The 15,771-nt window shown below is 45.1% G+C and overlaps 1 protein-coding gene across 9 annotated transcripts in view; it reads right to left on the bottom strand.

Moving 5' to 3' along the window:
* The window catches only part of LYN (LYN proto-oncogene, Src family tyrosine kinase), an 82,805-nt gene extending 67,939 nt beyond the window's left edge, over nt 1-14,866 (bottom strand). For 2 of the 9 annotated variants that reach the window (XM_024742677.1, XM_024742680.1), the window contains exon 1: nt 6,086-6,249. In XM_024742677.1, the coding sequence (XP_024598445.1) occupies nt 6,086-6,098 (13 nt within the window). In that variant the 5' untranslated portion in view covers nt 6,099-6,249. Of the gene's footprint in view, nt 1-6,085; nt 6,455-6,493; nt 6,641-10,101; nt 10,597-14,847 lie in introns of those variants that run through there. The other 7 variants (XM_024742678.1, XM_024742673.1, XM_024742675.1 and 4 more) reach the window with 7 other exon arrangements.
* Between the last annotated feature and the right edge of the window lie 905 nt (nt 14,867-15,771).

Genomic DNA, 15,771 nt, shown 5'->3' with positions numbered 1-15,771 from the left:
ATTTACTGAATATTTGATAACAGTAGGAATTATTGTTACGTTTAATAATGGTATTAAATTTATGTTGAAAAATGATTCTCTGTCTTTTAGAAATGAAATTAAAATGTTTATGAATGTAATTTTAGAAATAGTAACTAGTAGCTTAAATGTAATATGAGATATGTTTGTTTCTGTAGTTTCCTAGTTCATTTCTTAACTTTATCTTTACGTTTTTAGGATTTTAAGCTAATTTCTAAAAATTCTTTGACCCTAGTAACATGTTTTTGGTTATGTTTGAGGCTCAAGTCTTCTGCTTCTTTCTAGAAATTCCTCTACACACCTTCACTTCCTTTCCGCATCTCAAAGCTGTTCCGTCCTTTCGTATCAAATGATTTTACAAACAGCTGACAGATCAACACAGCTTCATTTCTCTGTAGAATCCAGAGTTTTAGCATGCTATATGTGTTGGGAATGTTTGATCACTTCCAATTTCTTTCTGATGCTTCTAAATTTAAATCTAAACTTAAATTAAAATTTTAGGGCTTCCCTGGTGGCGCAGTGGTTGAGAGTCCGCCTGCCGACGCAGAAGACGCGGGTTCGTGCCCCGGTCCGGGAAGATCCCACGTGCCGCGCAGCGGCTGGGCCCGTGAGCCATGGCCGCTGGGCCTGCGCGTCCGGAGCCTGTGCTCCGCAGCGGGAGAGGCCACAACTGTGAGAGGCCCCCGTACCAAAAAAAAAAAAAAAAAAAAATTTAGTTTTCTAATTGCACAACCCTCATACTTGATATGCCATTTGAAGAACTAGCAGGAGAACATTAAAAATGCATAAAGTTTCTTTAAAAAATAGAAATAATATTCAAGTAGTTAAAAGAAACACATCTTCTGGTAAATTGAAACATTTGATAAATTCATCAAATTGGCCTTTAGGCAACTGGCCTTTGTAAAATTGATCTAGAAGATGATACCTCAACACGAAAGAGTACTATTGGTCACTAAAATACTGTACATTATATTTGTTGACATAAAAAGATATTCACAATACATTTAAGCTAAGAAACAATACATATAACATAATACCATTTTTGTGAGGGGAAAAGAAATAAATAGGCAGGAAAAGAGTCTACGAGGAAAAATCCTAAAATATCACAATGTTCATCTACAGGTGATGGGGCTGCAGGTATTTTGGGGTTTGCCCTTTTCATCTTCCTATCATATATATATCTGTGAATAGGAAATTATATATATACGTTATATTTATTTAGATATATACAATTATATATATATATACACATTTTATATACATATATATAATTTCTTATTCACGGATATATATATATATGTATACACACACATATCAGAGTCGGAAGGACCTTAGGTCACATTATTATATAAGGGTAATTAACTACCCTTATTCTAAAATTTTAAAAGATGTTTTTCATTTTGTGTAAATTATATATATGTATGTATAACACACACATATATACGTGTCTTTATTATATATATATGTATATATATAAAACATGTAATATACACACACATACATAAACTTGTACAAAAATGGATAAAAATTTTAAGACAAGAGAATCTGAACCCATGGCCTAAGGTCCTTCAAGCCCTGTTAATCTGTGAGAGTAAAGAATCTGGGGAGGATGTAGCTGGAGCCGTCGCCTTTGCTAAGATTGCTAGGAAAAGAAATGTCAATCATGACGACGGTTACAGACCTCAGGAAAACGGCTCAGTGTCCAGGAGATGCAGCCAAGTGCGCTCTGGATGGACAGCAAGGGCCTGCTGGCTGACTCAGGAGATAACAAGCACTCAGGTCCCCAGGTGTACACAAGAAGCAGGTTCAGTTGATACCTACAAGCCCCCTTCTCTTTGACTCCAAGAAAGTTGGAAGGTCGTGCCCAGATCCATGATGGGAATGAGGTGAGGGGCAGGGAAGGAGCTGGTGAGGCTGGGGGAAGGCTAGGGGCTGAACTGTAAGAGAGGAGGCCAGGGTCCTGACGCTCTCATGACAACAAATACACCGAAGATGCAGTGACGCCCCCGGAATCAATGTGCACAAAGCCGATCCCCATTTGCATAACTTAGTTGAGCAACTTCACACAGAGGAAGACACGGGGGATTGATGAAACAAGCAGGGGATTTTTGGTTTTGTTTCTCTTAAAAATAAAAGGGAACACTATGAAAACAAGATGAGCTCATGGAAACTTAGGTATCACAGGGAAATGTATCATTTAAAGGACCAGAAGAGGAAATTCAAAGCAGAGTCTGAATTATGTACTACAACCCAAGAAGTGGAAGAAACATCAACCCTGTTTCTAGCCTCAGATTTTTATGATCAATGATCCAGCCACCTATCTTTAGAAGTATATACAATGATATATTTAAATTTTACTTTAAGAGGTCAGTCAGGTTTACATAAATAGATTTAACAAAAAATAGAAATGATTATGAAATTGAGAAAAAGTGAAACTAAGCCCAAGACAGCGAAAAAAAGCTGAAGGTTCTATCTTACCATAAGTTTCTGCACAATTGTCAGATACAGACCACAAATCTCCAAAAGTTTAGGTTTTCTAGAGGCTAAACCAAAGATGAAAACATGCCGTGGATAAATCTGCAACAGGCTTCCTCAGCCTCAGTACTACTGACATTTTGAGCCAAAAAATTATTTGCTGTGAGGTTTGTCCAGTGTACTGTGGGGTAGTTAGCAGTATCCTTGGCTTCTACCCACAAGATACCAGGTATGACAACAGAAATGTCTCCAGACATCGCCAAATGTCCCCGATGAAAGCTGCGTGGCAGGAAACCTGATGTTTCAATTACTGGTAATGATCCTAAGTATAGATATTTTCTGTTACAGAGTGGGGCAGAACAATATGCTTTGTCACTCACCAGTGAAAGGTAGGTTTACTATTCCATTATAAAATGTAAAGGGCATAGCCAGAAATCTTGTTCAATAGATGTCTGCCACTCTGCTTACACACACAGAAAGATACAGACTCACAAAGACACACGCACACAGACCTGGTGTTTGTTGGACTAGACCCAGAAACTTTCTATGAGAAAATCATCGCCCTGACGCTATACTTAAATACAGACAAACTAGTCTCATGAGATAAAGCTAGAAGAGACAGTAAGAATGATCTATTCTACCCACCCCCTCTCATGAAGAAACTAAGACTCAAGGAAGTCAAACCAAGATTAGTTACTAATAGATTTTATTTTCACTGAAGGGAACAAAAATAAACCCTCATTTAAAAGGATAGTAAACAGAATAAAGAGTCCAGAAATATAGCCAATTGCTCTTTCACAAAGCAGAAAGGCAATTCAACGGAGAAATGACAGCCTTTTCAGCAAGTACTGGCTAGAAAAACTGGACATCCACATGCAAAAAGAAAAATTAATCTAGACCCAGATCTTACATCTTTTACAAAAGTTAACTCAAAATGCATAACAGAACTAAACGTACAAATGCAAAACTATAAAACTCCTAGAAGATAACATAGGAGAAAATCTAGATGACCTTGGGCTTGGCGATGACTTTTTAGATACAAAACCAAACGCATGAGCCATAGAAGAAAAAAATTGATAAATAGGACTTCATTAAAATTAAAAACTTATGCTCCGCAAAAGACACTGTTAAGAAAATTAAAAGACAAGCCACAGACTGGGAGAAGATCTTTTCAAAACACAAAGGACTAGTGTCCAAAAATACACAAAGAATTCTTAAAACTCAAAAATACAAAAACAAACAACCCAATCAAAAAATGAGCATGAGATCTGAAAAGACACCTCGCCAAAGACAGAGAAATGGCAAATAAGCCTATGAAATATGCTCCACATCATATGTCACGAGGGGGATGCAGATTAAAACAATGAGATACCACCACACACCTATGAGAGTGACAAAAATCCAAAACACTGACACCACCCAAGGCTGGGGAAGAGGCAGAACGAAAGGAACAAAAAATGGTGCAGCCACTTCAGAAAACAGCTTGGTAGTTTCTTACAAAACTAAATATACTCTTAACATATGACTCAGTAATTCTACTACTTGGTATTTACCCAAATGAACTGAAAACTTCGGTTCGCACCAAAACCTGCCCACAGGTGCTTACGGCAGCTTTATTCACAATTGCCAAAACTTGGAAGCTACCAAAACATCCTTTGGTGTGACTGGAGAAACAAACTGTGGTCCATCCAGACGATAGGACAGTATTTATCAATAAAAAGGAGTGAGCTATCAAGCCATAAAAAGACACGGAGAAAACTTAAATGCATATTGCTAAATGAAAGAAGCCAATGTGAAAAAGCTACATACTGCATGGTTCCAACTCTATGACATTCTGGAAAAGGCAAAACTATGGAAACAGTTAAAAGTTCAGTGGTTTCCAGCAGTTGAGGGAGAGGGAGAGCTGAATGGGTGGAGCACAGGGGATTTTGGGGGTACTGAACCATTCTATATGACACCATAATAGTGGACACATGTCATTATACATTTGCCAAAACCCACAGAATGTACAGCCCCGAGAGTGAACCCAATGAAAACAGTGGACTTTTGTTCAGCATAATGTATTAATACCGGCTCATCAAATGTAACAAATGTATCACACTATGCAAGATGTTAATAATTAAGGGAAACCAAGGGGGTGGTGAGTACTACATGGAAAACCCTCTGTACTTTCCACTCAGTGTTTCTGGAAACCTAAAGCTGCCCTACGAAATAAAGTCTGTTAATTTTTTTAAAGTATATTGTGATAGAATAGGCATCAAGCCACATACTTTTCAGGGAGTATTTCAGAAAAACGTATCCTCAATTTTGAAAAGGCTATTGCCTTAAAATATTTCTGCTGAGAAAAGTTGTACACAGCTTCCGATGTGCCCCTTCCAGGCACCCAATATTCTCTACAACGATCAAGGGGAGGCTGTTACCTGCTCTGCCTTAATCATTGTGATGTAAAACACAATCGAATTTCATTCCATCTTCTTGACTGAATTCCCAAACTTCTACAATTTTAGCTTGGAGAAATAACTGGCAAGAGGTAGAAGTTCTATTAATGTTTAATAATAAAGTGGTATTCCTAACAATATGCCTGTAGCCATTTACGATAAATGCAAGATACGACTGATTTAGACATAAAAAACGGCAGGCAGAGACCATCTGATAATGCAGCGCTGAGTATGCATACATATTTGCATAGTGAACAGGATTTTATCAGAAACTAGTAATCCTGCAGAAGCACCACTGTCAACCAGTAGTTCAGTAAGTCGATTAAGTAAAAGTAGGATGGGTGGCAGATGCGTAAACTACATGGTACCATTCAAGGGACTATTGTAGAGCCACTGAAATTGAGGACAACCAACCACTGAAAGTGGTTGGATCTGGTGAGTAAAACTGGATCAGGGATGCTAGGAAGGAGGGGCAGGTGTCTGATGTTTCACGTTAGAGCTTTTTAGTTGTTTTGCTTTTTAAATTACGTGCAAGTATCACCTTGAAAGTGATACGCACTCATTTTTAAGGACGGCTAAAAGAATTCTGTGACTAAATTTTAAAAAAATGTTTATAATGTCATTTTTTAACAAAGAGAGGTTAAAATTTAACCTACACTGTGATCACATATGTAGAAAAGAGTTTAGAAAGGAATATGGAAATCAAATTAAATCAAAATGGGGGGAGAATCAGTACAGTGTTATGATATGTGATGGGTTTTTAAATTACAAATTAAAAACAGTTGCTTATTACAATAAAAGAAACTAATTTTTAGAAATTAAAAGAAAAATTATATCAAAGGTAAAATAAAAACACTTTCACACTTCTATGGTCAGTTTTTATTTTTCTCCCTCTCCATTGCCAGCAGTGTAGCTATGACAAGCTACACTGTTTTACTTCCATAAAAATATAGTGGTTGAAAAGAAAAAAAGGGACTTCCCTGGGGGTCCAGTGGTTAGGACTCTGTGCTTCCACTGCAGGGGGCAAGCGTTCAGTCCCTGGTGAGGGAACTAAGATCCCACATGCCGCATGGTGTGGCCACACATTAATTAACTAATTAATTAATTAAAAACACAGTGGTTGAATTAAACACGAAACACAGAGAGCCACTTACTTACGCCAGCCATCTCAATGCAGTATGGCCTCGTAGACTCTGCATGGACTGGGAGGCCAGCGGCCCCAAAGGTGCAGTTTCTGTCCTGCTGCCTGGATGGCAGGGCCGCCTCACTTTCCTCCGATGCAGTGCGGGAGGCATCGCATCATCCCCACGGGGCTGCGCTGGAGTTCAGGGGCGTCCAGGGAGACAAAGGCACAGAAGGCCCTTCCTTCCCGTGGCCTGGCTCCCACTCTCACGCCCCGAGCTTGTGGTAAAGCGTGATGGCTAAAAGCCCGGCAACGACTCTAACCTGGGAGACCAGAGGTCACGGGCGCCAAGACTTCTTTAAACAGAAGAAGTAAGGAAGAGAGAGGACTGGAAACCATTCCCTGGACTAATAAGCTTGAGGACAAAGCCCTGACTTACCCAGAGTAGCGTAGGATCCCAGATGCCGGCAGAGAGGATCACTGCACGCTCACTCCAGCAGTTTAAAAGTGCAAAAGAGGAAACTGAGGCCAGGGCTGGGTCCACAGTTACTTTCTTAAAATAGGTGTGGCCCAGAAGTGTCATAAGCTGGAGGAGAAGAAAGAGAAGGCGGAGAACAGGTCTACACCGTGGTTCCCAAACGGTGTGCCGAGGCAGCACCCCAGGGCGCCGCGGCGAACCCCCCCCCCACCGCGTTCCTGGGGGATAGTTCACATTTTCAAGGGAATCACAAGGACCTCTGCTGGACACTGTGAGAACTACTAGCTCTACCTTAGATTGTGCTGCACCCCCTTCACCCACTCACATCTGCCTGAAAGCGGATTCTCTGTGGTTGCTGTGATAAAAAGCAGCCATCCCAGCTAGTGGGAAGTAGCTGCATAGCACAGGGAGATCAGCTCGGTGCTTTGTGACCGCCTGGAGGGGTGGGATGGGGAGGGGGGAGGGAAGGAGACGCAAGAGGGAGGGGATATGGGAACATATGTATATGTATAACTGATTCACTTTGTTATAAAGCAGAAACTAACACACCATTGTAAAGCAATTATACCCCAATAAAGATGTTTAAAAAAAAAAAAAAAAAAGCAGCTATCCCATGAAGATAAACCTGGGTCAGAAAGCGAGGATGGTGGGATCCAACTAAGATGCCAAGAGTTGAGAGGGCGTGTGGCACAGGTACACCCCCTCCCCCCAGTCATGTCCATGTGGGAGAACAGACAACTGTTCTGTCTTTGCTTTCGGTGGGTGTGTATCATTTTTGCAAACGGTACTACGTTGTTACAACAAATGCAGGTGAAGTGGTTTGGACCCACCTCCCTAGTCACTGGAACTCTTTGGTGCCTCTTCTGCTCTAGGATTGCTGTGAGAAAGTTACTGCGAATGTAATTTTCATTGGCTGTGAACCAAGGGGCTTTGGGAACCTATGAGCCTGCGCCTTTAAAAAGGGTTTAGCACCAGCAGAGCACAGAGCAGGTGGGTGCTGTCAGCTGCAGCTGCCAGGCTGAAAGAACAGAGGGTGCGGCCCCTGCAGGTGCGCTTGGGGGGCAGGGGGGTGTGGCGGTCTGCCTCTCACGTTGCCTACCCTGCTCCGAGGAGAAACCACTGATTCCCAGGAAGTGCTGACGCTGGAGAGGATGCCCCTGGTCACTTTCGGAAAATTTTACACCACTTGGACAGCATGATGGCTCTTCTGTTGAATTTCCATTATTCTTAGTGCAAATTTCACATTTTTCTCACCACCCTCATCACCCAGGCTCAAAAGCTCTGTCATCTCTGTGACATCCAGGTCCCATCTTATCCTCTGGAGTCAGGTCTCCATGAAGCCCTGTCATCTTCACAATGTAACCATGCTGGGTTTCTAGACTTAGGGAAAGGCATGGACCAGATAAACAGTGTCATTCTGACAGTTTTCCCCTACCTTAGTCTTCTTTCTCTACGTTATGATATAATTGACTCAAAGGTCCACTTTAAGTATAACTGTCCTGGGTGGTGTGGTCACCTCCTAGCCGGTCTCTGTGGCATCGGTCTTTTCCCCACTCTTTGCTCGTTTGTGAATTATCATTTCATCATATCATTGAGATTCAAAATCCTTCAGACTGCCTTCTACTATTTACCTGATTAAATGAATGAATACATACATATACTCAGAGCCAAGCTTCAACATTGATTTGTGCTCTCACTCACTGCCTCCCTGCCCACCTCTCTATATTTACATGACATGAATGTAGATTACAAGATCTATTTTATCATCTGTCTGTCTCTCCTTGCGGGACTGCAAGCCCCATGAAAGTAGAGATTTTTGACAGGTCTGTACCCTGTTGTATTGTCAGCCCAGAGAACAGGGCTTGGCGCTTGGAAATGCGCTATACATGTTCATCATCACATGGAATGCCCAGTAGAATAAATGCTCAAGAAGTGTTAGGCATTATTATCACTACTATACCACCACCTCGAATTCTGCTACCAACACCTCTCCTATTGCCAACAGGATAAAATCTCACATATTCAACTTGCCCCTCACAGCCCGGCTCCAGTCCACCTCGACACCGACTGTGTCCAGGACAGAAACTTGTATTTATTGACATGGCGGCACCACACTGCCTTCCCCGTATAGGCAAATCCAACTGATCCTCCAAAGCCGCATTCAAACCAAGTCTTGTCTACATCCTTCTCTCCCAGACTACTTCTCTCCATAATCGATTCGGGACATAGCCGCAAGCCCCGGGATGCCTCTGACGGTCCTGTTTCACGTGGTTCTGTAACTCTTGCATTGGACCCTGTTAATGTGTAGGTGGCTCTCTCCTCCATGGAGACTGTAAACTCCTTGAGATACTATATCTGCTCTGCCTCTCACCCTGCTTCCACCACCGAGACACACGCAGTCCCCCTACCTGGTCACCATGATGCAGCAACACACCTTTGTTGAATTAAAGTTGAACTTGGAAACCCCATGGACTACAGTTTGCGGTCAGAAGCAGTTCTGTACACAGATCCCATTCTTTTTATTAGCCACCTCTCTGGTTTATAACAGATGATCAAAAAATGTTAGTGCCCCAAACTGTTTTAGTTTCAGACATATCTAGACCATGACAGCCACCAAGATGCCCCCATTCACTGAGAGTCTGCGACCATTTAAAGAATTTGGGCTGAAATCTCTACTTAATAATTTTGCCCAAAATGAAGGAGCCCAGGGCTTTAGGATGAGGAAATTTGGGTCCAATCTGGTTCCTGCATTTATTAAGAGCCATATAAACATCAGCAAGTTACTTAATTAAACTTCATTCTACTTGGGACTTCCCTGGTGGCGCAGTGGTTACGAATCCACCTGCCAACGCATGGTCACGGGTTCGAGCCCTGGTCTGGGAAGATCCCACATGCCACAGAGCAACTAAGTCCGTGGGCCACAACTACTGAAGCCCACGTGCCTAGAACCCGTGCTCCGCAACAAGAGAAGCCACCGCAGTGAGAAGCCCGCACACCGCAACGAAGACCCAATGCAGCCAAAAATAAATAAAAAAAAAAAAAAACACGAAATCTAGCACCAATGGGACAATCTGTTTTTTAAAAAAAAGCCTTCATTCTACTCATCTGTACAATGTAGATAACACTCCTCTTTCAAGGGTTATTGTGAGGATGAAACGCAGGAGCCTAAGTTAAATGCCCCGCCTCAAAAAAGGGAACAAGCGGTTACTTCCCGTTTTCCCTCCCTGTCCCCCAAAACAGCGAGAGCCAGATTATAGTGACAATATCGCATGTAAGTGAAGAAAGGCTCATGTGACTTTTGGCACACAAAAAATTGCTAAATAAAAATTGCTAAGGAGGCTTTAGCGCTATATATGTAGCTGAGGAGTGTGGGTTCCGCTGACAACCAAAGCACTGCAGTTTCCACAGCACGGCAGCCGACCTCTAAGGAACCCCACCTCCAACTCCGTCCCAGCCCTCTGTTCCCGTTACTGAAATGGAAGTGGTCCAGATTTCAGACCTCTCCCCATCTCACCCCGGGCTCCCCTCAATGAGTCCGCTCAGTTCTCTGTCTTTACAGCCTCACTCACCTCCTTGGCAGGCAAACGCGTTCCGTATCTGCAGATCTTTCTTTTTCAGTTGGCTTTGAGTCTTTTCTCGGGTTTTGTCACCGACAGAGTAAAAACCTGAAGGATTCTATTTTGGGCTTCAAGGCGGTTAGGCTGAAGGACCAAGGGGAACAAAGGAGCAAAGAGCGGGAACGCAACTCAGTCCTGGGTCCTCCACTCCCCAGGTTTACACCAAAGGATAAAGCCACCTCTACCCAGCTTCGGTGCCCTCAGAGCAGAGGCCCAAGCCTGTCAGTGCAAGCCACCGTGTCCCGAGTTCCTCCAGCAAAGTGGCCGTTCTCCGTCCATCACCCCTCCGCCTCCGGGATGCCCTCCAGCCAGTCTCACGCTGAGCGGGAGAGTCAGGACGGGCACATTCGCCCTTTCAAGCAGCCCCAGGAGGAGGAAGTTTCTTGTTCCCACGGGCCTGGGTTTTTCTCTTTTGGGTGTGTTTTCTCTTTCTGAAACCAGGAAGCTTGATTTGCCTAATGGTCAAACCCAAAAGGATTACAGATTCTTTCTGCAAGAACCCACAGTCCCGTGGTCCATCCCCCACTGTTAAAAGCAGCCTGTTTCCAAACTACCCCGACCCAGGGGGGGCTTTCTGTTCTCCCCAGTGAAGCCTGTTCTACGCCATTATTTTGATGAAAAATATCATATTAACAGATCACTCATGTTTCTGTTTGCCCCCTCTCACCAAAACACTAAAAGTACAAACACTAAATTATATCTCAATTCCCTAAAGAGACAAAAATCACACTTTCTTTTCCCTCTGCCTCTCAGTGCACTCACTTGGAAACAGAGGCCACTGCCCCCTACCCCCAGGGCCACAGTAGGGTGAGCTGGTCCCCAGGGCACCCACTCTGGGAGGGCTCTCGTCAGCATCACTTATGTGCGGTTACCCACAACTGCCTGATTTTTCCCAAAGAATCCTTTCTGCATTTGTCACTCTTAATTCTTTTAAACGTATTTTCAGTTGCGCCGGCGAGAGCAGGATGTCCTGTATTTGGTCCTCAATGTATTAATTAGGCCACGATTCCTAACGTGAGCTAAGCATTAGAACACCATGGGGGCTTTTAGGGGAAAGGCCCCGGCTCTACCCCAGACCATTTAAATTAGGATCTCTGGGGGTCAGGCCTGGGAGGCAGCATTTTAAAGTCTCCACAGGTGAACAAGTAACTCTAAGACTTTTAGGTAGTGGTGAGCGCACTGCAGAAAAAGCAGGGTAGCAGAAGAGGGAGGGACGGATGGTGGGTGAGCAGGTCTGTGTGAGAACATGCTTGAGCTGAGGACCCCGTGCAAGGAAACGGCCCCGCGGAGTCCCGCACGCGGATCAGAGACGGAATGGGCGGTCGGCTGGGCTGACACAGCATCAGAGGCGGGAAGTCGGCAAGGCGCCATGTCCCCCGAGCACCCTGGCTGCTTCCCACTGCAGACCTGCTTACTCAGCCCTTCCTTCAACCCGGGGCAACTTTTGTGCAATCCCTCAGCTTCCTTCCAGTATTTCCCCCTTTCTGCTTACTATAGCCAGAGGAGGTTTCCATGGAAACGCAAAGAATTTCTACTAATGCCACAGGTTATTCAGTTTAAATTCATCTTACATATGGAGTCATAGTTGACAAACATGGAACTTCACATCAGGAAATCTGGGGGAATGTGTTACAGCCTAGACCACCGAGTATCCCAAATGTATTCCTCTACCTTGTCTGGACCTCCGTCTTCTCCTCCCTTGTATATCACGTGGGTCAAACTAAACACCCATCTCTTCCAGCTCAAATTCTGTGCATCTGGGGTCATTGTCACTTGTTGAATCTAATGTAGGAAAGACATAGGAGGCACAAATACCTGCAAGACACGGGCCTCTCCCCAAGGAAACGAGGGGATTAGTCCTGGGGTACGTGGAGGCTAATTTCCCAGGATGCATATACTCGGGGAACTCTTTTCTTCCCTTCTTTCTTCAGTTCCTGTCACCAGCTCATTCACACCATCTCCCCCTCCCACACTCCCTCAACTTCACAAGTCTGATAAAATATTATTAGAGTGGGGCTTCCCTGGTGGCGCAGTGGTTGAGAGTCTGCCTGCCGATGCAGGGGACACGGGTTCGTGCCCCGGTCCGGGAAGACCCCACATGCCGCGGAGCGGCTGGACCCGTGAGCCATGGCCGCTGAGCCTGCGCGTCCGGAGCCTGTGCTCCGCAACGGGAGAGGCCACGACAGTGAGAGGCCCGCGCACCACGATGAAGAGTGGCCCCCGCTCGCCACAACTAGAGAAAGCCCTCGCACAGAAAGGAAGACCCAACACAGCAAAAATAAATAAATACATAAATAAACTCCTACCCCCATCATCTTCTTTAAAAAAAAAAAATTATTAGTGTATGCACTGTGTAGAAACATTTAAAGAGCAGTTTCAAAGCATGACTCTCCCTGACCTCAGTCATCACCCCAAATTACCAAAACCTGGTCTTTTATTTTTCTGTCTGTACACACACACACACACACACACACACACACACACACACACACAGTGTTACCATCCCCACAGCTCTAGCTTAGAGCCAGACAGAGGTCAGTGTGTGCTCGTTTCTCAGGGGTGGGACATCGTGACACTCAGCACACGATGAGGGATTTATGTCTTCCTTCACATCTGGTGCTCAGGAATCACATCAAAGGCAGGACACGCATTTGGAACCATTGTTCCAGTGTAAGTGTCTACACCGCTGCCCTCTGATGTAAACGCACGGCTCCATTGCTCTATGATCTACACTCTGCCCACGCCTTCCTGAGTGGTGTCATGTTTGGAAATCAGGTATAAATCTTTCAAAATCACCCAAAGTAATCTGATAATGTCCAGAAGCAGCAGAAAGTTTCTCCTGAGAAGCACGATTTTTAAATGAGAAAAGAGCATCCGATGGGAAACACAACCTCATCAGTTCTAATCTACTGGTTTTAAATAGCCAACGTCTATTTAACTCTTACTGTGTACCTGGTACTGTGTCAAGCGCTTTACGTGGACTGTTTCATTCAGTACTTAGGACAATCCTTCATATACTACTATCATCTCCATTTAACAGGTGAGAAAGTTGAGGCTTAGGCAGGTAAAGTAACTTTTCCAAGGTGACAGAGGCAGTAAACAATGGAGCCAGAGTTGACCTGCTCGCTTTCGGGTAAGCACCATTTGCCCAAGAAATCCCAAGAGTCCACATTTGAGCACACGCAGTGAAAGCGAGGACCACCGTGCCCCACTGCCCACCCAGAATGGCTGCCCTCTGGGAGTGCGTGAGACCGGCTGTCGGATACTGGCAGGTAGAGGGATCCTTAGTGGGTGGGGTGAGGCTGGCAGAGGACAGGAGCAGGAAAGAGCGATTACAGAATACACCTGTTCAGGGCAGAAATGGGTGGATACAAACATCTACTCAAGAAATGTTACAAGTCCTCTCCTGATGCTTTACAGAAGAAGACAGAGTCAACATTTCTGAGCTGGAGAGGACTGAAGAAGTCATCTAGGCCAGCAACCTCAGCATCTCCTGGCAACGGCTTAGAATGGCCAACTCCCAGCTAGACCTCGGGCATCACTCTCGTCTATAAAACAAGGAGGCTGGACTAGTGAATCAGTGATTCTGGAACTTCAGCAGGTGTAAGAATTGCTGGAGGGTTTTCTCGACCTCAGGTCGCTGGTTCCACCCACAGAGGGTCTGATTATGCAGATCTGGGGTGGGGGCGGGGAATTGGCGTTTCTAACCAGAGGCTTGAGGATGTCTGGAACGGCAGAACGAAATCGTAAAAGATCAGGCAAAGAACGGTAAGAGTTGCAGTGGAAAGCAGGCTGCGTCCAGTTCTAGAATTCAGAGAGCTCGGACAGCCGCAATGCACTGTGATGGAAACACATTTCCACAAGGAAGAACAGATAACAGACTAGGCTTTAAGTCAAGGTACAGCCTCAGTCAACCCATGTTTAATATACGAATTATAAAATGGATCTTTTCATCTAATTAACAAACCCATCTCTACTCCCTGTCTATTTGGATGTCATTCAATTATCGCAATTCAAAGCAGGAGAAACCTCAGGCACACAGAGGGCTGAGAGCCCCTCCAAGTCCAGTGGCCCTGGATCCCCCGACACGAATCCACTGCCATTGTTCACCTTCTCTGCATCTGTTTGAAACAGCTCCTCTGTTACAAACAAAACGAACAAGGTCAGGGGGTGAAACAAACAAAACAGCAGCTGCCTTGATCTTTCTTCCTTCACCAAGTAGGTACATCTTCGGGATTTTGTTCTGAGATGGTGTTTTCTCATGTCTGGGAGGCGAGAGGGAGGCTGGCGGGAAAGAGGTACAAACAGCACAACCACCACGGAGACTGTTGTCTGGATTCCCAGTAAAATTCTGGAACGGAGGCCCCAGGGCCCCAGGGCTTGGGCTGGTGGCTGGATGCCTGCAGATGGTCTCGGCAGGGCCCAGTCAAGGCTGCTGGTCGGCCTGACCCATGCACATGGTCCCTCCCTCTCTGAGCCCCAAAGGGGCCTGACACTCTCACACGTGGAAACAGGGGCACTCTCGCTTTTTCTTCTCCACTGTCACTTGAAGGGAACATCCGCTCCCTAAGGTATGGGCTCATCCCAGCAGGTTTCAAGTTAATACATAAAACACAGGGAGCAGAGGGCTGGCCTCCTGAGGACACACTCAGTGTTCCCCGAGCCCCTGAGAATTAGGGCCTGGACCCCCCGACTTACCTCAGAACCCTACACTACCAACAGAGCTGAACTGAAAACTCTCCAGGGGCTTCTCTGGCGGTCCAGTGGTTAGGACTCCACACTTCCACTGCAGGGGACACAGGTTCGATCCCTGGTTGGGGAACTAAGCTCCCGCATGCTGTGTGGTACGGCCGAAAATAAAGAAAAAAATTAAAATAAAAAACCTCCCCAACCTGGCTTTCCTTCCTCTTGCTTTCCCTTTACCATTCTCCCGCCACCCCCTGACACACACACACACACACACACACACACACACACACTCACACAGACTCACACTCAAGTACACACACACTCGCACTCACACACACACCATCCGCCATGCTGCACGCTGCTATTTCCAGTTACCTTTCCAAGAACAACGACAGCTCTCTCCCCCGTTTCCTCATTCCTCACAGGACAGAGCTTGGCAAGAATCGCCCTTCACGAGAACCTACATCCTGGGCTTCATAAGCCGCTTGCATCACCCCGACACACCCTGTGGACCAGCCCCATGGAAACCCAATCCTGAGGCCTCCATCCTCCTCTGAACCATCGCACCTGCTTCTTCCTGGAATAACACCCGCCCTCCCCCGCTCCGCCCGCCCCATAAGGAGCCTCCTTCTTCTTGTTTCACATGAAGCATTTCAAATCCCACGTCCTGTGTGTAAAGCTGTCCTGAGCTGCCAGGCAGAACTGCCCATCCCTCCAGCCTCATCTCTTATCCACGTAGCACCCTCAGTGCCCAGGATGCTGCCAAGCCCATCAGCAAACACTCAACAAACTTTGATGAACTATTTAACTAATACAATCATTTATGTCCAATTATTTCCCCTTCAGCCTCTCAAAAGGCTCTTTCACTCACACCTTCAAGATAGTTGCAATTCAACAATTATTATTTTTTTTATAATCAATTAATTTATTTTT

The sequence above is a fragment of the Neophocaena asiaeorientalis genome, unplaced genomic scaffold, assembly GCF_003031525.2.
Source record: "Neophocaena asiaeorientalis asiaeorientalis breed wild unplaced genomic scaffold, Neophocaena_asiaeorientalis_V1.1 scaffold226, whole genome shotgun sequence".
NCBI classification, from domain to species: domain Eukaryota; kingdom Metazoa; phylum Chordata; class Mammalia; order Artiodactyla; family Phocoenidae; genus Neophocaena; species Neophocaena asiaeorientalis.
This window is presented reverse-complemented; position numbering and strand designations above follow the sequence as displayed.